Genomic DNA, 22,149 nt, shown 5'->3' with positions numbered 1-22,149 from the left:
TGTCCATGATCTTATGGAGACTGGTGATTTAGTTAGTTGATTTCATAAGGGTTAGTTGATTTCAGGATTGTGAATCTCCATAATAATTTGGCATAAAAATAGCTACTAAGTGTATTATTGCGATACCATGTCAAGCCATTTCATCTAGTTGGCAATTTGATCATATTTGGGATATGATTACTCAGATGGAAAATTAGTTTTATCTTCTAAAATAGCCTATTTAATGACAATTTTACTTAGAGTCTTTGAAGGATTAAAAAAAAAATTGACCATGAAACACAAACATTTGTTATTGAGATCAATGGTGAGAAGCCTCCCTGGTTCCATTTAGAAGGGTTTGATGATTGTCTTCAAAGTGCTTGGCAACTCTAGGACAATAAACACTTTGAAGCCCAATGCTTTGTCATTCCCCTGCCTCAGGCCTGCCCTTTCTGGCATAAATTAGTGGTGTTTGCTATTTCTTTCTTTCTCTCTTTCACAATGGAAGAGTTTCCCCATAATGAATGTCTTTCTCCCATGTGAGTACCAAGCTTTTCAAACAGCTTAGGCTATGGTCCTGAACTTTGTGGACAACTTCATTAATGAAAGGCGTACTCCCTGGGATCTTTGTTGCCTCGTTATTGTATTTGTCTTAAAACACTGTGTCCCCCACATGACAATGATGCGGGCACCACCACCACCATGACAGTCAGAATGACAGCAGCAAAGTAACTCTTGCCCTGGGTGGCTCTTCTGATGCTCTTTTCTGACAGTGACTAGACCTTCTCTCCACACTTCCTCTAACTGCTTCCCGAGCAGAAATCAGTTTCTTAAAAAGACGATCCTTCATCATTTTTATGCAATCGGTTGTCCTAATATTTCCCAAAACTCCTTTCAGATTTTATCTGCCAAGTCTTCTGCAAGAAAAGTACTTCTCTGGTATCCCTCTAGTGAATTGAAGGCGTGGTAGGATTCCTAGGATGACAGGCTCTTCTCAAAAGTGGACACGGTCAAGTGGGGCAATCGTCTATAACTAAGAAGTCTTGAAACAGCTCTGTGAGCCTTGCTTGTGGATAAACAATTTGTCTTCCTTATTTTTTCTTACTGTAGGCACTGGTGACATGACAATTAAAGAAACCCTGAAAGGGAGTTATGGAGAATTTCTATGGATCCTGCCTCTTCATGGACCAAAGAGAAGAAAACATCAGATCATAGAAGAAACACCAAAATTCTTTTAAGGGAGCAGACACTTGATTTGATGCAGGAAGGAATTACTGCACTGCTCTCTTCCCTTTTGTTTGAACACATCCTCAGGCAACTGATTTCTGAGAAAGGATCAAACCTCTAAATGAAATGGATTTAGGTGGTTGCTTTAAATGATGACAAATTCTCTCTCTCTCTGCCCCATATATATGTATATATACGTCACATATGTTAGATGTGTAATATATGCATTACATGTACATATATGTGTTTTTACACGTACACATATTTATATTTTTTTCTATAACTGACTTTTGTTTCCTTTTAGTTACTTTTTCTTACTTATGATAACATCTGTATAAATTTCATAATATGTTACTCATTTGTAATTCAGTGGGGTTTTTACTTAGTTCCTAATATACATTCATTATTAAACTTGGCAGGAAATGAAGGCTAATGCATGTGCTAATGTGTGCACATACACACAATTACACACACACACACACATCACTGAGCCCATAAAGTAAAATACTTCGGACGAAAGGTTTCCTCTAGCAAAATATAAGCATAGAAAAGACAAATTAATAAATATAAAGCAAAACTATAACCATTCTCTTTTTCTAATTTTAAAAAATTGTAACTTTCCTACCTAAAACAGATAAGAAGGGTTTGGTATGAATCTACATAAACTGGGCATTTCACTTGGAGATAAGTAAGCTGTCTGGTGAGTATAAATAAAGGACCTGTGTTAAAAAGTTAGAAGTGTGTTCAACTCTCAACCCTCACCTCCACCACCACCTTTTTTTCCTTGGAACATAAGGAAACTAACAAAAGAAATGGAAGTATGGAACAGCAAAAAAAAAAAAAAAAAAAAAAAAATTAACTTGAGACTTGAATACAGACCTGGCTTGGAATCCTAGTTCCAATTAATGTTACTTAACCATGCCTCAGATTCATCTGTAAAAGCAGGGTTGTCGGTATCTACTGTTCTGGTTGGCTGAAACAACAATGTGGGAACAGCAAATAAGATGATGAATGGAGACATGCCTGTTCATATGGGCATTTATGGAAGTTAGTTTCTCCATATAACCTCTGGGATGGGCACAGATAATAAGGAAAAACCTATAGAAGAAAAGGGTGTACAATCAATTCATTCTGGACTGTACTTGTATGATTCCAAATTGGTCTGGTTGGTCCCAGTACTTTTCTTTCCTATGTATGCAGTTCTTGAGCCCTGGTTGTTCCATGCAATTCCAGTTGTTTATCCAGAAAGAAAAAGAGGAAGAAAAAAGAGAGGGAAGAAAGAAGGAGGGATGGAGGGAAGGAGGAAAGTGGGAGGGAGGGAGGGAAAGAGGGAATGTCTCTTTATTTCATGTTACTTGCCACTACAAGAATTTTCCCATTGAGAAATGGGAAATTTTAAAAAATGAATCGAATATAAATATTGCTGGTCCAAGTACCTGCAGCCCATTACAAACCTCTGCCACAGCAATATATATTCTTTTTCTATATGCGCTCTCTCAATTCAGCTTTTGTTCTCTCTCTCCCATTCGATCTGTTTTTCTCATACTCTTCCAGATAATTACAGTAGAAATGAAATTATCACCCAGCAAACGACGTGGCAATATGTGTGCAAGGTTGATCTTGGGGAACCAATAAGACAAAAAAATAAAAATAATAAATCCCAAACAGGTCTTTTTATTTAACATAAGGCCAAAGAAGCTATCAGGCGTTGCTGAATACTGTCCACTAACTGTACAAAATATTGACTGCATGCCTCGCAAACACCAAAATATCCGCTGGAATGCCATAGAAATAAATAACTTCTGCTATAAACACATGAAAACATATCAAACTGTTATCTCTTTAAACATATTGTAAATAAAAAAATTACCAGTACTTCTACACAATAAATATTAAGAAACCATTGACATAGTTGAAATGCACTCATATAAATTAACAACTTTAATTACATTAGCCAAACAGACATTGGTTAAAGAACTGCATGTAGTATGCCAAAAAAAAAACCAAAAAAAAAAAAAAAACCAAAATAAAAATCAAAATAAAACAAACAAACAAACAAACAACATAAACCACAGAACATAAAAGGTTTTAAAACAAAACAGGTTTCAGATTATCTTGGCTTTCATAATTATATTTTTCTTTTAAAGAAAAATATCAACCCATTGTCAATGCACTGTTTTTCAAAGCATTTAAATAGAGGGTAAACCCCATCGGAAATTAATACAGAAGAAATGATTCACTTTATGCATAAAAAATAAATAATAATGTAGCTGAGACATGTGGTTTGCTTCTGCTCTTGAAGACGTGAACAGCTTCTAAGCATTCATTTTTCTCTGACCCATACAACAGCTTCTCAGTGATAAAGGGTTTAATTTAAACACACACAATGTCCACCCCCAAGACTTCTGCCCACTTCTACAAGTTCCATTTATTGTGTAGGTTTTCAGGGTGACTAAGTTTTCTCTACATTGAAAAGGGAAGTCGCCAAAAGGCCCACAGGAAATCATTTTATCAAGTGAACATGATAATTTGAATCTAAGCTTAATACCTTCTCTGATTTTTAGAGTCATCTTGATGTGCAATCCCACGAGGGTGACAAAAAATTCACTTGCTCTATCTAAGAGGAGAAGGCAGGTACTCTCCTTAAAATCAGAGTGTGGAATCAATCTTAAATAAGTATGAAATTGGTTGATCTTCAGGGACAAGAAAATCCCAACTCAGTGTGCCAGAATTCACCTTACTTTTTGGAAAAGAAAAGAAAAGAAAATGTTAATCCAATCTACAACATATTTATCATTCTTAAAAAAATATTTGGTAAAAAAAAAAAAAATTTGGTAATAAAGGCTTTTCAGAGCTTTGAAGATTGGTGTGGGTAGATTTTTAAAAGCCTAGAGATGGCCCTACAGAAAGAGTAAAGAGATGCAAAGATCAGATGAAGCCACACTTGTGTTAGGAAAACAGACAAGGAAGACCCAATCTGGTAGAATTTAAAAGCTTTTTCTTTTGACCTCATACTGTTCCACGAAAAGTGTGGCTGTTCGCAGAGCTGCATAACTTCCAAGATTATTAAAGATAGTTAGTAGTTTATCATTTTATTTCAAGGCCATATACACTTAATAAAATATTTTGGTTAAAGTTCAAAGATGTGTAATTTAATGTAAATGAAATCTTCCCATTAAAATATTGTCATATGGAATATCATTTAGTTCTGCTTCTAATTACTGTGGCCACTCAACAAACCCCATCGTACCTTCAATACGTCCAGGACTTAAAGGCTTTAGTAGATGGCATATGTATTTGAGATGAATGGAAGCCACAAAGGGGGATCAGCTGTTTTTTTAACCTCTTTTTGCTTTGGCCATTGCCTGGGCCAGCTCTGTTATCACACAGTGAACTACGACTTGGTTTCCCAGGCTATTTACAGGTTCCCATTAGTTCCAGTGCCAAAAAAAGAGGCAGTTCAAAAAGCCCTCCAACCTCTAGACTTTAGTAAATATAGCCAGGTAACGACATTAAATCTGCCTCCATACAGCCTAGTGTGATAGCAGACTGATCTGGTCTATTTCTCAAGAGGAGCTAAACCACCTTGAGTAATATTGGGTTTCTCACTGATATTTTATTTTCCTACTATTAATATTTTTAAAAAATCTATGAATTGACATAGGGCTGAAAGCTTCAATATTTTGCAAAACGCTAATAACGTGATTTTCTGAATTAGACTTTGTTTTTCCAATTTTTGCAAACTTCAAACAAGTCAGTACAAATAAGGTTCTGTATTTTAAAAAGCACATAAATGAATAACTTCCGATCTAGGCAAGCTAAATACTGTAGAATAAATTAGTAACAATTTAGCTTTAAGCAGGTACTTTGATATTTATAAAACAAAGTGGCTTTTGTTTTTTGTTTTTTTTCCTTCTTGCATCCGAATCAACGCATACCAATCTATACATCAAGAGTTTGGGCTGTAAATTAAAATATTCGCAGTTTTTACTACTGCCCCCCATCCCTGCTCCCCATTCTTTTCCTTACTCCTGCTCTCTTAAACACCTTCCCCCGAATTATTTATTGTTTTACTAGTGACAACATGATTATTGAGCCCAGCTGTGTAGGGTAGTATTTTTCACAAGCAGGCCTGAATCATAAAAAAAAGATTAAAAAAAAACCAAACAAACACAACCACCTCTTTTATCCTGGCCTAAAGGTTAATTTTTGTCTGCAAAAGCTTCTGATTTAAGATTGATTCCAACAGATAATACATATGTTATCCAAAAATAATCGGCCTAGATTGAACATGAGTCTCCTGTTTTGTTTTCCCAGCAGGGAGTAAATAACTTGTAGAATGGGGGTGGGGGACAAGAAAGAGGAGGGAATTGGATCCCTGTACATTGAAAGAGGGTCTTGTTGAATATTCACTGGAATTCCCAGGCTTTTTCCCATCCGAATTTCTGAAATGTGCCCACCTAGTTCAGAGTAAAAGCAAAAACGATAGCCTATCCTTCTTAAAAATACTGTGTTTTGCACACAAACATTCATTGCTTTAAGAACATTAAAAAATGACAGCCTGAAGTGCTTAAAATGTGTATGGACATGGTGCGCCACATGTATACATACACACAGACATGCATGTGCCCGAGCACTGTATATATACACATACAAGCATGGAGCGTTCCATGAATCTGATTGAACTTGATAGCCAACAGTGTACAACTACTGTACATCCAGTATGAAATGTCCTGTTTCATGGATGTAAAAGGAGTCAAAAAACCAAACTTCTCAGGTCTTTCAAGCCTGAACACAATCCACCTTACTCAACCTTGGATCCCAACCCCTGACTCATCGACGGTGAATGATACCAACCACAGACAGACTGTTTAAAGGCTCACACAAATGTCTTTGGTGTATGTGTCTATTTTTTAAGGTACAAAATAATAATAATAATTAGAATTATAATAATAAAAATAGCTATTTTGTGTGCTGTAGCAGTTCTTTTATAGCTCACATTAAGTGCAGCTCAGAACCCGCCCCGCCCCACCCAAAGAAAATACTTGTTAAATAAGGATTAGACAGGTCGAACACCATTGTAGTGCAAATAGTAAACGATTAAAAAAAAAACACAACATTTACAAAATATAGAAATGTTTGGATCCAACAGATGGACAAACATATTCCTTTCAAGTATCTCTCCTTGAAGAAAATAAAAATTAATCAGGTTACTTCCAATACAAAAAAGTCTCTCTTTTTTGTTCTCTCTCAGGTAAACAGTTTCAAACCTATTAGGTTGCATAGTTCTAAGATCATAAGCACCTTAACGAAATGTAACTTGGTATTCTTTTTTCCTTGATCTTTCATGCTTCCCATTCTTGTTCTCAATTTTTTTTTCATTTTGGTTTTTGTTTTGTTGTGGAAGTGGTGCAGAAAAAGAAGGTGTGACCACCTGCACACGAGTGTTCTTTTACCAGAATGTGTGTGTGTGTGTGTGTGTGTGCGTGTGGTGTGGAAATGCCTCTGTGTGTGTGGTGTCTGTACGGTGCGTATGTCTGTGTCCGTGTGTCCGTGTGTGTGTGTGGGGGGGGGGGGGTTGTGCATGTCTTTGTGCAGCGTGTGTGTGTCTGTGTGTGTGTCCGTGTGTGTGGTGGGTTGTGTGTGTGTGTGTGCGGTTGTGTCTTTGTGTGTGTGCATGGGCTGATATACACAGAGAGAGGGTCACACAGACATACCTTACGACCTGGGTTACTGGGTGGGAAAGTGCCTATAACTGGCCCTTTCAAACTCATGGCTTTCTAGATGCTTTTTGGGTTGTGTCAGCCCACATTACTGCAGACCGGACAAGTTGACTTCGAGGCTCATACCGAAAGGGAACCGAAAAGGAGAGGACAATATTCCCATTTGAGCAACTGCTGTCACCCCTTGAATGCTGGAGGGAGAAGTGAAGGGTACCCCATTTTCCCTCTCCCCCCAAATTCCCACCTCCTTCACTGTTTCATCTCTGAGCCCTGGCTAAGGAATTTCTCCACATCTTCCTTCATCTGCTTCAGGTTTTCTTTTAAGTTTATTATTATTTTTTTAAATTTCTATTCTTCTGGTTGTTTCAGTCAGAAACCTTAAACATGTCTTCATGTCACCACTGTCTTCTCTGGACCATCTTGCTCCCATCCCCCCCGGGCCGGGTGCTCTAGGAGCACCCACACTCCTCCACAATCATGTTCTGGATGTCCTTTTTGATGATGTTCTGCCCATCATCATAGTACAACATGGACATGGGTCTCAGCTTGGTGGGCACACAGCACGACTTGAGGTTGGCAAAGGGGCTGTGCCCCCGCATGCGGTAGTGGTTGATGACCGTCGAGTGAAAGGAGAGGGATGAACCCGACGTTCCTGCTATGTGGCTGGGACACTCACCCTCGCAGTAGTTGGCGTGATAGCCAGAGGGAGCAATGATCCAGTCATTCCAGCCAATGTCCTTGAAGCTGACAAAGAACTGTTTCTTACAGCAGATGTTGACCTTGCCGTCACACTCCAAGCCCCGCCGCCGGCGCCGGTGAGGGTGGTCTTCAGCCTGGCGGGCCTGCAGCATGAGGAAGGGTCTGTGCGACTGCTCCTTCTCCTCGTCCCCTCCCGCCCCTCCTTCTCCGTCCCTCTTCTTCCCGTCCCCCTCCTCTTCTCGCTTCTTCTTCTTGCCCAGGAGCACCAGGCTGGCACCGGTCTCGTGGCACTGATCACAGGCAATCCGAATGTCCAGGGAGCTCTTGCCCTGGTCCAGCAACCGCTGGATGCAGCTGGAGACGGGGAAGATGTGCCAGGTGCTCTTCCGGGCATCCACCGCCTTCTCTGATATCAACACTTCATTCCTCTCCCCCATCAAGCCCACTTCCTCGGCCTCCTCCCCTGCGTCCCAGCTGCCCTGCGGGTGCTTCTGCTGTTGAAAAAGATGGATGGTGACTTTGGTCCGGGTCCTGTTGGCCTTGGGGACTTTCAGGAAGAGCCAGATTTCTGCACGCTCCACCACGGACAGGTCACTGCCTTCTTTGGAAATCTCAAAGTGCAGCGTCTTCCTGGCTGTGCCTGAGGACGAAACAGCACAAGAGAGAGCGGGGATACGGTTAGTTCTGGGGTTCATGGCCATTCCCTAACTTCAGGCAAGCTCTGTTACAGACCATCTCCAACCGGGCTCCTCAAATGAAGGCCCACAGATCTTAAGGACGGTTTTGACATTTTTAAATGGTTGAAGAAACATAGGATGCTGTGACATGTGAAAATTATATGAAATTTAAATTTCAGTGCCCATAAAGTTTTACTGGACCACAGCTAGGCTCATTTCTTTATAGGTTGTCTACAGCTGCTTTTGCACTAGAACTTGGATTTGAGGAGCCGTGACAGACAGAGTCCGTCTGGCCCACGAAGCTCAAGTGATTTACTCTCTGGCCCTTTCCAGAGAAAGTTTGTCAACTCTTGCTCTAGAAAGAAGAGGGTCTGGATCTGAGTGTGTCTGGGAGACTGGGTCTGTTGACTAACTGACTTAACCTCAGTTTCATCTTTTATAAAAGGGGAATGACATAGCGACATTTGACCCATTATCCCATAGGTTTGGAAGGACCCAGTGGGATAACATAGATGAAGACACACTATAAACTCTAGCAAGCTGTGGGAATACTATTATCCCCAACACAAATATGCACACACACACACACACACCCCCACCGTGTAAGTCTGCATGGCCTGTACCCACAGAGCTAGCCTCCCCTTCCTCCACGGCCACAAGCCACTTCACTCCCCATCATTCCTCTCCCGGGTCACTGCGACAGCCTTTTCTTTTATGTGCAAGCCGCCAGGCCAGCATGGAGTCAGGCCCCCTCTCCCATCATTTCTCCATTAAGCAGGTAAAGGAATCTTTCCCACAGGTGTATCTGTTTGCATCACTTGTTCCTTCCAATCCTTCACTGAGTTCCTGTTGCCCTCAGTATAAAACAGAAACTGCACAGAGCTCTGGGCTCTGCCTGAGCTGCTCCCACCTTCCAGCTCAGCTGTCTCCCGCTGCCCCATCCTCACGGGCCAGCCACGCAGCCTGAGCATCTCACACAATCTCTCACCTCCAGGCAGGGACACTTGCCGTTCTTTCTGCCCAGAAGACTCCCGCTCCCAAAACACCAGCCTCGGTGGCTGCCCTTAATAAGGTTTCAGTTTTCCGACGGGACGACCCTCTTCCTAAGCCACCTCTGACATCTCCACCCACACCCTCCTGCCAGTCTAGCTTAGGACGCCCCAGGTCTGAGGTCCTGTCTGTCTCATTCACTGTCATAGCCCAGAATTTAGCAGAAAGTAGGCAATTACTTGCTTCCTTATTAACACATGGAGGTGCCCTTAGCATTGAGCTAGATTAAGAGGTCCATCTCCTTACCCCCTACATCCCCCAGACCACTGCCTGCATGTACCTGCTTCCCACTCTGAGTACACGCATCCCGAGTCCAAATCTGACAACCATCTGAAAGTTCATCTTAGAACTCGCAACTCCCTGGGGAGTGGGGGGTAGGGGGTGGTCTCCCTGCCTGGATTTCTATAGCTAACGGAAATCCAGCCATACTTATCACTCTCAGCCCTGAGATGTTTACGGTACTATAAATTTTAGGCCCGGTTTCAAGTTCTCTGCGGCAGAATGCAGGCTCTTCTGTGCATGGCGAGCTGTAGATTCTGTTCTTAATTTAACACGCTCTGCACAGTGTGATTGTGCTAGTGGTAAATTCACGGAGGCCGGGGCCGAGAAGGTTTGCATAGGAAAGGTGCTCCGGCATCTCTGTAGAAACTTGGGAGGACACTGGCCCTGATGGCGGTGGTGGCGAGGGGCAGACCTCGCATCTCTGGCGGGAGTTGAAATGAATCATGAAGTTAGGTTTATGATTAGATCACCAGAGCGGGGAGCAGTCAGAGGAGGAAACTGTCTTTTTTTAGGAAGCATGATGACTTTTTTTTTTTTTCCAAAATGGGAATCCAGTACTCTCCTTTGCTAAAAAAACGGCGGGGTGCTGGGGGGTTGGGGGGAGGGGGATGGTAGTGGTTGTTGGTCTTTTAAGAAAGCAAAAGAGGTGAGTCCAGGAGACCGAGCTTCATGGTTTAAATCTAAAAAGAGGGTCGGCTGTAGTGGTAGGGTCCTGCCGAGACCAGAGGAAAAAGCTGCCGGAAGCTGCCCTAGGCTCTGCGACCCGGCCCGGAGGAGAGTGTGGTCCCCTCCAGCTCCCGCACATCCGCCCTGCCCCGCGGAGGATGTTAGACAAGCCCCCCGCTGTTCTCCCTTCTGCTTCCGCCCCCGGCCGGCTTCTGAAACCCTAAACCGCACAGGGTGCCACTCTAAAGACAAAGAGGTAGTAGCTGCAAAATTAGAGAAGCCAGAGGCCACAAGGTTCTGTTTTGTTTTTCTAGGAAAGAGTGTGAAACGGGAGAGTCTGTCCGTCCCCGGGCTGGGAGAGCCCTCTGGGTTTGACGTTAACTCATTCCCACAGGCTCTGCTCTGCTGTAACCCATGTTTGCCAGCGGGGCGCTGAGGGTGAAGGGAGATGGTCCCCGGGTAAAGAGAGGGTCCAGGTGGCAGTGAGGACCCACCCACACTGGACTTTCCTTGAATAAAATCCAGAGAAGTCTACACATGCTGGGAGGGGGTGGTGAGATGCTCACTGGCCGACCTGTACAAGCGAGAGCGCATGCAAATTGCCTCTGGAGGGTCAGCGAGGCCGAGGCCCCTTGCTTCCAGCAACAGCCTACAGGGCGGCCCCTCATTTCACAAGAGCTGGTTTCTAAAGCAAGATATGGCTCCACCCCTTCTTCACAGGCAGCCGTACTTGGAAGCAAATGATTTAGTGTTCCTGAGAGAGGATTGTACAAAGAGAGTACTCATTAGAGGGGGCTCAATCTGTCAGGTGCTGTTATATTAGGATCAGAGAGTCATCATAAAATGACTTTCATCCTGGTCCTGGCTGGTAATTAACTGCATGGCATCGCCTGCGTCCTGGGAAGAGACACCGTGCTGAAATATGCATCGGTTTAATGATCTGAGCAGAAAGACTCGGTTCCCTGTATTTGCCTCCACTGCCTGCGGACGGATCTCTCCCCCATATTTCTGACATTTGGATTTTCCCCCTACTAATTGACATGCCTGTCGCCTCCTTCTCCTGGTGTCCATTTCTGGAACTGCTATTTGTATATTGCATGAGGTTTTATCAGGGAAAAAAATAAAACTGAGATCCAATTTCATGAAAATGCTGTTGCCATAATGCTCAGGAGAACGGGGGGAAGAGAGAGATTCAAGGCTTCCTAATGTCTACCTTACATGCAGGTACATTTTCAAAGTTCTATTGTATTCTGACTTATTCAGCAGTGCATATTTTTTTTTTCTTTTACATCTAGCTTTCATTGCAGAAGTGGGTGGGGAGAATGAGACAGCTAGACGCTGGATGGAATTCATATATACCAGGGCTGTAGGTCTCAGAAAGATATTACAACCCTCAAATTTCTTAGGCATGAAAAATATAAGTAGTCAGCCACTTGATTATATTTGCTTTATCTGTGTTTTACCTGAGACAGATGGCTATACTGCAGTGATGGTTTCAGTATGCTCCAATCCTCAAATCTCTACGCACAGCAACTCGAAAAATGGAAGGAGGTTGCCTAAGGCTGAGGTGTTTAGGATCAATTGCTAGTCAGTTTCAGGTTTGACTTAAATATCTCCTGCTATAAAATCTCGGAATGGAAGTCTTCCCATAGTGCTTTGTGGTACAGCATCAGTTTATACAGGTGTGCACTGGGTTCCTACACTGTTACCTGCCTATCTAGATAGAGCTGGAGGCTTTGCTAACCTTTCATTACCTACTCTCTGATAATATTCTTTTCATCCTCTGTGCTATTTTTTCTCTCCCGAGGCTTGTGAGCAAGGCTTGTATCACAGCCTGCTCCGCCTGAGTAATTCACTAAGAAAGTCCCACGCAAACCCATGTGGGTGATAATATTTCATCACTTAAACCTCTCTTGAGCTCGGTGGACACATACCAAGAGGAGAGAAAAAAAGGGCCTAAAAATGGGTAGGAGGGACGACTACTGCACCTTATAGGGAACACCTCAGAAATGTTGCCGGACGGGAGGAAAGACTTTGGGAGGCTGGAAGGGACAACACCTGAAAGCACATTTTCCTTGGCTTTTGTGCTTTCAGAATTTTTCAAGTGTTTTTAAGAACTCACTCACTGAACCGGCATGCCAAGGGTTAAGCAGCCAGGCTCCTGGTTGTTCCCCTCCGCCCACATCAGGATACAAAACACTGCTCATCCACCCCACACACCCCCCTCCAGCATCTCAGGTTCATGGGCGCCTGAACAACTCCAATGAAATAAGCAATAGTAACAAGCAGGGTTTCATTTTTGATATGGTTTCTTCCTCACCGGGGTCCTGCTCAAAGCATGCTGCCCTTCTCCATGTGGGTAATGATTAAATCCCTAATGTTAACGTAAAGAGCCTTGTTGCTTATGGAGAAGTTAAAGTCACCATGGGGGATGGAGGGAAACCTCGGTGTAAAACGCAGCTATGACTTCAATTTTCCGTCCTTTCACCAAGGTTTCCCTGTGCCTAGATGTGGTATAGTCATGGGTGGGAGAAGACAGAGCTACCTTTGAAGGCATGTGTGTTCCCTGAAGCACTAATTTTGCATTTGGACTGTTCCCAGGGGTTTCTGCAAAAAGCAGCAAGTGAGGCCTTAAAGGTTATGCCTCCTTTAACCTACAGGAGAGGGTCTTGCCTGTAGCAGAACTACAAGTTTGGTTATAAATTATCTTTTGATTTTTTTAGCCTGAAATATCTTTTCTTAGGATGTGCTATTGAATTGTAAATGCTCGGCCACATTCCTGCATCTTTCATTTGAAGGGTGATGAAAAAGTTTAAATATTTAGAGAGAAAGGGATTTTAGTTTCCTAAAAGAAGTAGAAAAAAATCCTGAAGGTTCAACCCACAGTCTTTCAGAGACTTCTTCCAAAGTTCCTGAGAACTCTTACACTATGAATTTTTGGAGCTAGGAATCAGTTGGGTAGGAAGCGTTCTGAACTACAGCTCAGAGATCGTGCCTGAGTATATTTTAGCAGAAGAGGGGGCAAGACGAAAAGTCCTAGGAAGGTACGATTCCTGGCTCTCCAAATATGAAAACTGCATTTCTACCCTGACGCTCTACCCGCACCCCGACTCCAGTGCACCTCCTCCACCGGCCCAAACCACTAACACATCTCTTTTCACATCTTTTCCCAACCATTTCTCTCTACGCTCTCGGTTCAGAAACAAACGCATCCTCCAAAGCCCTAAGCTCTGTTCCCACAAGGTGTTAAATAAATAGACTTTCTCCTCCCTGTTCGAAGTCACTTGTCATTTGTCGCTGGTGAAAACCGTTGATGAGACAGGACAACTAGGCAACAACATCAGGGGAGATGGAAGAGGTTTTTTTGTAAAAGCCCAGGCGGCCGTATTAGGGAGAGACGTGTGAGCAAAGCAGTATTGTTGATGATTCACGGTCACATTTCTCCCCGCTCTGCTTTGTTTGCTTCTGAAATTTCTCATTCCTCTGTCTTCCGTAGAGCTCCGGAATGTTCACATGTATCACTAGAATTCCCATTTCCTTTCCTTCTGTCTCATTTAAAATGTTACAGGTAGTAGTCATGTCCCTCCCAACCCATAAAATCCTAACTTTTCCTGCAGAATGGTAGGAAGGAGGGGGTAGCTGATAATCACCAAGATTAGGGCGATTCAGGCTAGGGCTTCCAGTAGGTGAAATTGTGTTTCCCTAAAAGATTAACTGATTAAGGAGCAAAAGTCTTTGGAATGCGCCCTCTTGTGGCCGATCATGTCCCATTATTCAGCGAAGAAAGTGTGTAACCCCTAAAGACACCCTCCAGTGAGGGTGAATTCATTCCCAGGCAAGTTCAGAAGACTGGCGTGGGGTGATGGGAGTCAACTCCACCTTGAGATGGCTTTCTTGGGGTGGAGGAAAATAGTCATCCCAGCAAGCTGCCTTCGACCCCTGTTTGGGAACATTTGTGTACATTTCTAACTCAAATCTTCTGTACCTAGTATCTTCCAAGGGAGGAGCTTTATGTGTTGCTTTCAAACCCACATGGCTGGGCTATGTGAGCATTTTCTATTTGTTGGTGCTTGATTTGCCTTTCTTCCCCTATCCTTTCTTCAACAAGTGCTATCAATTGCTAACTTCATTACCAGAATCAGAGTATAAATTTGGCCTCATAGGAGGACTCAAGGATACAGTGTTATTGTACTTTGACCAGCTATTGTCACAAATGAAAAAAAAAAAAAAAAGAGAGAGAAATTAAGATAGAGCGGTCAAGAAGACCACTGATTTTGACTTCAAGGACAATTATGGTGATAGTTGGCCTGGCCCTACCCATCCCTTCCTCTTTTCCTTTAAGGTGTTAAAGTAAACAACAGAGGATTCTGTTGCCAGCCTTGCAAAGAATACAGTCACCTCGGTGAGCAATCTGGGGTGACAGACTTGAAAATCATTTTTGTTTGTGGGAATACGTTTCAGAGAGCCTGAGGGCAAGGCTTCGCTGATTAGTCAATAACAGCTCATATCAGCTTTACCAAGATGGGGTGCTTTCCACCTGAGCACTAGGGGACAGACTCAGTCCAACAAGTTCCTGGCACTTGAGTTCTTGGAGTTCCTCAACTGCGGTGGCCATGTCTTGGCCTTATTCAACCATCCTGATGAGCAGAGGCCACAATTAAACAAGAATCCCCAAATGAGGAATTTTGAGGCTGAAGGATGCATCTAGGGGTGAACATCCGTGACATGCATGCAGGTGACAGATGACTTACTGACTGGATTCTATGCTGTACAGAACAGTTTCTAAAGAAAAGAAAAATGAATGCCCTTTGCTACCTCCCAGAACCTTGACGTTTGACGTCATTTGAGCATTGCTAAGGTTGAATTGTTCCAAAAGTAACAAGACATTTTCATATATTCACTACAATCATCCCGAAGATAAATCTCTTTCCTGGGTCAGCAAAAGAACAGCAAAATACTCACATGGTACTTACTCTCCTTGGAGAGTAGATTGTCCACAGAGCAATCGTTTTTGTGAAATCATACAAAATCGACTTAAAGTTGAGGCGTGAAACTTCTCAAACGAGAAGAACAAGCAAGCGCGTCATAAACCTTTTCTAAGAATCCAGCGGCTCACCCAAAGTCAAGTTGTAAACTCAACCAGGAGGACTTTTGCATTACAGACCTTAAACTTCAGTCCACATGTGAGTCAAATGAATCCACCTTTTCAAAAAGTAGCTCAATTTCTTTCAAACTAAACACCTACCAGAAAAGATCTTTTTAAAAATGACGAGATTTCATATAACTGAGAAAAAGATTGGCACTCAGATGAGGGCCATAAGTGAGAAAGACGGTAAAGAGTCAAATTCTTTTACTGCAAGATCTCTCAGTGCCAAGAGAGTAGTTTGCTACACAAGTCAGAGAAGTCAGAAAGTGGGCATATTGCTAGCATCAGGCGTAGAGTTAAAAGTGGCCAAAGGCAGAGGTCTACCTAGTCATATGATGTGGGAAAAGCCAATTGAGGAAGAGCTGCAATTAAGGCCATTCTGTGTGGCAATTGGTATATAGGAACATATATAGGGTCCCTCTGTGGCAGAAGGAGCAGTCCCTAGACCACTGGAATCCATTCCCTGCTCAGGACCCCAGGAATGGTTGAGAAAAACTGGGTGGCAACTCAAAAACTCCAACCTGCCTTTTTTCACTCAATAAGCTTCACGAGATAAAGTCAAAAGTATCATGTCCTTTGCAGCTGCATTAAAAAAAAAAAAAAAAAAAAAGCTTTAAGCGAAGGAAGTCAGACGTTCTTGAAAAGAAAGAAGCTTCTGGTGAGACAGCTAAACTGCCCACAGGACACCAGGGCTTTTCCTACGAGGGGAAGCCAGCAAACCAGCAGGCTATCTCCCCCAGAAGGATGCCCAGGTCTCTCATGGTTTTCTTGGAAATATAACATCTGAGTCAACAGGTTTTCAGGACTGGAAATTCTGAGTGTTGCCTTAATTGTTTATACTACTGCGGCAAACTTTTAAACAGCAATGCTGGGAGTCCCGGCACATACTTTACTGGCCATATGCTCCACCAAACAAAACAATGGCATTCCTTTCAAATGGATTTGGCAAGGGAGACAGTTCTTTAGCCTGGCATTACCATGAAAGTAACATGAAATTAACACATCTGTGTGCCTGGGCTGCATGCAGGGGCTTGTAGGCTGGCAAAAGGATCTGGGTCACCTAACTGTAAAAATAACCTGGCCCCCAGGGTCTCCAGCCCGCCCTTTTGACAGGTAATTTTTTTCTTCAGCAACAGGTTAGCTGGGTCCTGAGCCAACGATGAGAATCTATTTATTAAAGTTCTTCCTCTTAAGGATTGAGGGAGCGCTCAGCGTAGTATCTGAGAGCACTTTGTCAAGGTTGCATTCCTTGGCCGAGAGCTCTTAGTAACTTTACAGAGAACAAAACTCTTTTTTTCTTTTTTTTCTTTTTTTTTTTTTGGTTCAGAGAGCAAAAGTCAGTGCTCCGAAAGGGACTGCTGGTTCAATGTCATCTGTTCCCTAAACCCCCCAGCCCCCAAAGTTGCTCTTCGCTGCCTAGAATGTGATGTCTGTGCTCTTACAGGCAGAATTTCTAAAGGTCAAAATGACTGTCACTAATATGCCCTGCTTCTCGGATGTGGCCCCTGATTGGATTTTTTAAAGGAAAGGGGTTGCTTTTAAGACAATGACTTCATCTGTGCCATGCCGCCCCGATCCCGCGCTCGCCGCCCCTCCCCTCCCCCCAGTAAAAACTTGGGATGGGGTCCGGAAGCCTCCAGGCTCCCCCCCGACCCCCCCTCCCCCCGGCCAGCACCCGAAAATGCCCCGGCTTTTCCTCCGGGCTGCTCTGATCTGGTTTCCCCGGCAGGCCGAGGGAGCCTCTCTCAGAGCGGCTTCCTGCTCCAGATCGGGCCGAGAGCTTCCTCCGGGGCGACGGGCTGAGATACGCAAGTGTGACCTAGTCACCTCCCGCCGGGGCTCAGCCCAGGAGCCCAGCTCTGTGCGGTCCTCTCCCCCTCCCCTGCGTCCCCTAATAACTCCTGACCTTGCCCGGCAGGGTACCCCTGGAGGGCAAGAAGTTCCTCCCAGGACTGTCAGACCAACGTGACCACCCCCCCCCCCTCCCCGTCCCATCCCCCCAGGGCCGGCACCCACCTGACTCCGCGAACGTGATGATCTCCGAGGTCTGCTCCATAAGTTCATTCATTTCTGCCCTCCTGCCGATGTCATCCTCTATCTCCACGTACCCGTTCTCCCCGACTTTGCCCACATGAAGCTTTCTGATCGCGTTCAGAAGCGCCGCCTTGGGTACCGGCTGGGTGACATCGGGTCTCTTCTTCAAGTGCAGCATGTTTAAAATGTGCTTCTTAACGGCCTCCACCATCTCCGGCTGAGAGTTGGGTACGTCCTTTGGGAGGGTGGCCAGCGCACAGGACGGGCAGTCGGGGGTTGCACTGTGCCCCTCGGATCCCGGGGTGGGGGAACTCCTCACTATAATCCAGCAACTCGCCAACAAAAATCCTCGCAGCCAAAGCAAGGGCATCCTGGCAGCAAAAGTTGTTGTGATTGCCCTTTTAAAAGGCTCTGCTTTTCCTCCCCCCCACTCACGCACAGGTTTTTGTTTTTTTTGTTTTTTTTTTTTTTTTTTCCTTTTTGGGTTTTTTTTTTTTTTTTTTTTTCTTTCTCCTCTTCAGTCAATTCTCTGGAACAAGAACAAAAAGTTTTCTGTGAAGTTTTGTTTGCAGGTTCCCTCTCTGAATGCAGTCAGTGCTGTAGGTTTGTGGCTGTCAGGGAGGAGAGTTCTGACTGTCTCCCAGTAAAAGAGAAGGAGGGAGGGAGGGAGGGAGGGAGGGAGGGATGGAGGGAGGGAGGGAGGGAGAGACAGGGTGGGGGGGGGGGAGACAGACAGAGACAGAGAATGGATGGGAGGGAAAGAGAGACTGGGAAAGAGGAGAGAGGGGGAGAGAAGAGAGAGGGAGAGAGGGAGGGAGGGAGGGAAGGAGGGAAAGAGAGAGAGGGAGAGAGAGGGAGAGGGAGAGGGAGAGAGAGAGAGAGAGAGAGAGGGAGAGGGAGAGAGAGGGAGTGATTGGCCCTAAGTGAGTGAGTGAATGGGAGAGGGAGGGAGTTTGTCTGTGAGTAAAGGCTGTGATTAGGAAGGGGAGGGACAGCTCTTTCTGACAGGCTGCCTGCCTTCTGCGTACCGCTCCCTCACACACACCTCTCTTCAAATATCACCGTTCTCCTCTGGAGTTCTACTTTCCCTTCTGAAAGAAATTCTCCTGATTTGCTGCTGCTGCTTTCCCCTTTCTTTCTCTGCCCAGTCCCCTTGCTTCACCTCCTTCCTCTTTTGCAGGGGAAAGCAAAGCCCCAATCAATGGCCTGTCTCCATCGACAGGGAGGACCAGATGGAAACAGCCTGCCCCCAGCACCCCTCCATCCTGCCCGGCCACAGCCTGGAAGGTGGGGCTCGGAAAGAGGGGTCACTGGGGCCAGACTGATCTTGCTGGCCAGAGGGAATCCTGCATACCCTCCTTTTCCCCCATTCATTCATATTTCAATGTTCAGGGCCGTCAACAGTGGCAGGCTATCAGAGGGGAGCCCAATAGAACTTTTGTTTGGGGTCATATAATACACTCTACTTTTCCCAACTGCAGAATGCAGCCGGGCATTGAAAGATCCACAGGCAGGCAGGCAGCACGGTACATGCTCTCGTCATGTGAAGCTCTGTCCCCTCTCTTTAGCCGCCGCCCCTCCTGCCCGGCACACACACTCCGGGATGACAGCCCACCACCGCTGGCCCTGACTTCACAGGCAAAATGCAAAATTCCGTTGGCCTTTCCCACATTATTTTATACAAATAATGCACTCCTGTGACTTGAATAACTGGTCCTAGGGGGAAAGAATCTCTAAAATATATTGGCAAATTATTTTCTCTGTCATGTGGTAGTTTGTTCAGCCTGCCCCCCACCCCCATCCCGGACCAGTCTGTTCACGGACTGGCCTCTTGATGGCTTCTTTTTCTCTCAAAGGAACAACACAGATGAAATCATCATGGATTTCAGTGTTCACGGAAAAAGAAAAATGTGAATTTTTAAACAATGCCTCTCTGAGTTTTTTAAATTCTCCTCCCCCCTGCCCCCCCCCCCTTTTTTTCATTTTCTGTCTTATTGCTTTTATCTTGCAGAAGTATCTTTAAGAGGTCCATCTGTTAAAGCTTTCCTTCCCTCTCGGGTTTTTTTTTTTTTTTTTTTTTTCCCCACAAGTAAGCCCTCTGAGTTTCTGTAGATACAGTCAGCTTATATCTGACACCTAGTGTGTTCAGAGCATTAGAATCAAGCAATGCACTTTGGGTGGGAAAAGTTAATAAACAGCATTACTTGCAAGCAGAAGAGCTGAGGGCAAGGGGAGGAGGGTGAGACCAGTGTGATACTAAGTTACAATTACAGTTTGCACAGGTAACAATGCTTTTCTGAATTGGATACCCTGCCCCCCTTTGCTGAAGCATCTGCCTGCGAGGCTTTCTCTGTTACCATCAATTACACTCTGTTACTATTTTTAAGATTTTGTTGACCTTCCCTAAAGAGTCTAGTTTTTTTTTAAATTGGGGGATGGTGAAAGAGAATGGGGAAAGAGGGGGAGCATTTGTGTTAATCATCGCTTAATAAAATACCCTGGAAATAGAAGACTTATAATCTACCTATTTGGCGTCACATATGCAATACCCAAAGCATTTCGTAGCCCAATTAAGTTTTACAAGAGAGGCTGAACTAGAACTCAAAGTTTCACGACTCCAAACAACTTGAGAGTCCCAATAGCTGCATTTAGGTAAGAGCAACCCATCATTTGAACTCTCTCTGTATGTGAGTTTGTCTGTGTTCCCTGAATTTACTGTTTGTGAATGTAACTTAAAAATCAGCTTTCTCTTTGGCACAGGTCCTTGTATAGAGGTGCTGAACTGGGTTGTAGAAACACATAATCTATTTGCATGCTGTACTATTAAAAGCTCTACTAACTTGCTTGAATACGTAAAAAGGTACAGATCACAATCTGCATGGAGGTGCCAGTAAGTTGTAAAAGTCCTGCTCACCATCTGACTATGAACGTGGAAAGAGCTCAGAAGTAAGAGTGAAAAAGCATTACCTTTCCGGTCCTCTCACCAGCAGACTCTTGTCTCATGTGGTAAGAGCTGTCCAAGTTCCTCTTCATGGTATTGGCACTGAGCAGTTTTATACTGTACTACTTATTTGTACAGTCACACACGGGTACCAGTCAAGCAGAAGAGGGCTGGGGCTTTGTTTGGGATTGGTTAGGATCAGCATGACATCAGCAGATGACTGGTTTTTCCAGTGTGAGACATATTTCATAACTCATTATCTAATGGAAAGCCTTTCTTGGCTGCTGTGACACTACTGGGTGATCACTGAGGCAGTGAAAAACCTCTGACTGACTGGACTCCCTTTTAGAAAAATCCCGGAATCCAACAGCTCTATCTCACTGAGGTTCCAACTTTCAACTTTTCTTTGACCAATCATGCACACACTTCTCATTATATTCAGGCTTGGTTTTATATCTTCACATAAAACATCTGTTACTTCATGAAGTTGCCTCTATTTACAAAGTATTTTATTGTTTCTAACAGGGAAGAAGAACTCACAGCGCTCTTCAGAGAGATTCTGAGTTTACTTTTTAAAATAAGATAGTTCAGGAAGGGAAAAACAGTAGGAAAATATGTATACCTATATGGGATGATCTCCCCTCCCCTGACTTACACTATTATTTTCCATCTTGAATAACTGAATTTTTAAAAATAAGATACTGTATTGAGAAAAAGAAAAGGAAAATATGTATACTTACAGGCTGATAGTCTCCCCTCTGCCGACTTGCACTATTATTTTACATCTTGAAATTGAATGCCTGCTTTATAAATCATTTATCACCAAGAACTTTGGAAATAGTCATTCTCTGCTAGTGAACTTTATGTGTATCCTTCCCAGTCTTAAGAATCCCAGTCTAACTAGCAAAAAAAAAAAAAAAAAAAAAAAAATACTACATCATTCTTCCTTACCAGAACGTCAAGTCCTATGATTTCTAAATTGTTACAAATATAACATGAGATTAATGAAAAGAAGTGAACGTTTCTTGAAACAGGACTTAAGTTGGTCAGGGTGTCTTGGGGGAGGGAAGAGGCAGTGTTAGCAAGCCAGGGAAATAACACAGGAGAAAGGACCCCTCAGACAAGAATGCTGGGGAATGGTTGTTTGAAGGAGTATAGCTGAAGCCTAAGCCGGGTACTCATGACAAGTTGAATAAAATGTGCAAAATTGGGAGCTAATGAAAGCCATATGACCAGATATGCTGTTTTGTATGCAGGATTTAACATGCATAAAATAAACTTTTCACTGTGCCCACAAGCAAAATATAGAGGCTCTGGCCTCCTGATGTGTAGTTTAAGCAGGTTCCTTTAGGACACCAGAAGTCTGTCTCAGGGGGTCTGTCTTGGCTAAACACAGAGAAAGTGTGGGTGCTGAGCTGTGTATTGGGGTGGGGGGAGTATTCTAAGAATTGCATATGCAGAAATGAAGTAGGAAATAAAATCGTTAGGTTGTACAGGAACAGAGGGAATCTGAGAAGGAAAGATAGAAACTGGATCAGTGTTGGTTAACTCCAAAGCTGCCCATCAGTTTCAAACTGGACGGACCCAGCCCCTCTATAAGAAAGGAATTTCCCCATCCTTTTTGCATGAGCCGTCCGGGACAGCGGTGTCCGGGCCGGGCATCTAAATGCACCCCTCCCCCCAACATGAACGTTGGCGTCCTGGAAATACCACCATGTTTATGAG

At 43.9% G+C, this 22,149-nt stretch overlaps 1 protein-coding gene across 1 annotated transcript; it reads right to left on the bottom strand.

Annotated features, from left to right (window-relative positions):
• Positions 1-2,851: 2,851 nt before the first annotated feature.
• INHBA (inhibin subunit beta A) lies at positions 2,852-20,551 on the bottom strand. Its single transcript, XM_068550332.1, has 3 exons — positions 20,451-20,551; positions 17,466-18,012; positions 2,852-8,268 (listed from the first exon to the last, which is right to left on the bottom strand). Exons 2-3 carry the CDS (start codon positions 17,851-17,853, stop codon positions 7,379-7,381), a joined length of 1,278 nt encoding a protein of 425 aa, XP_068406433.1. The 5' UTR covers positions 17,854-18,012; positions 20,451-20,551; the 3' UTR covers positions 2,852-7,378.
• Positions 20,552-22,149: the final 1,598 nt, after the last annotated feature.

Source organism: Eschrichtius robustus, chromosome 8 (genome assembly GCF_028021215.1).
Source record: "Eschrichtius robustus isolate mEscRob2 chromosome 8, mEscRob2.pri, whole genome shotgun sequence".
In the NCBI taxonomy this organism is placed as follows: Eukaryota; Metazoa; Chordata; class Mammalia; order Artiodactyla; family Eschrichtiidae; genus Eschrichtius; species Eschrichtius robustus.
The sequence above is the reverse complement of the archived record's forward strand: the minus strand, read 5'-3'. Positions and strand labels throughout refer to the sequence as shown.

Bases quoted from the DNA above. Each gene is read 5' to 3' on its own strand.
- INHBA (XM_068550332.1), bottom strand. From the start codon at position 17,853: ATGCCCTTGCTTTGGCTGCGAGGATTTTTGTTGGCGAGTTGCTGGATT. The intron at 8,269-17,465 runs GTGGGTGCCGGC...TTTCGTCCTCAG, and splicing joins CATCACGTTCGCGGAGTCAG to GCACAGCCAGGAAGACGCTG.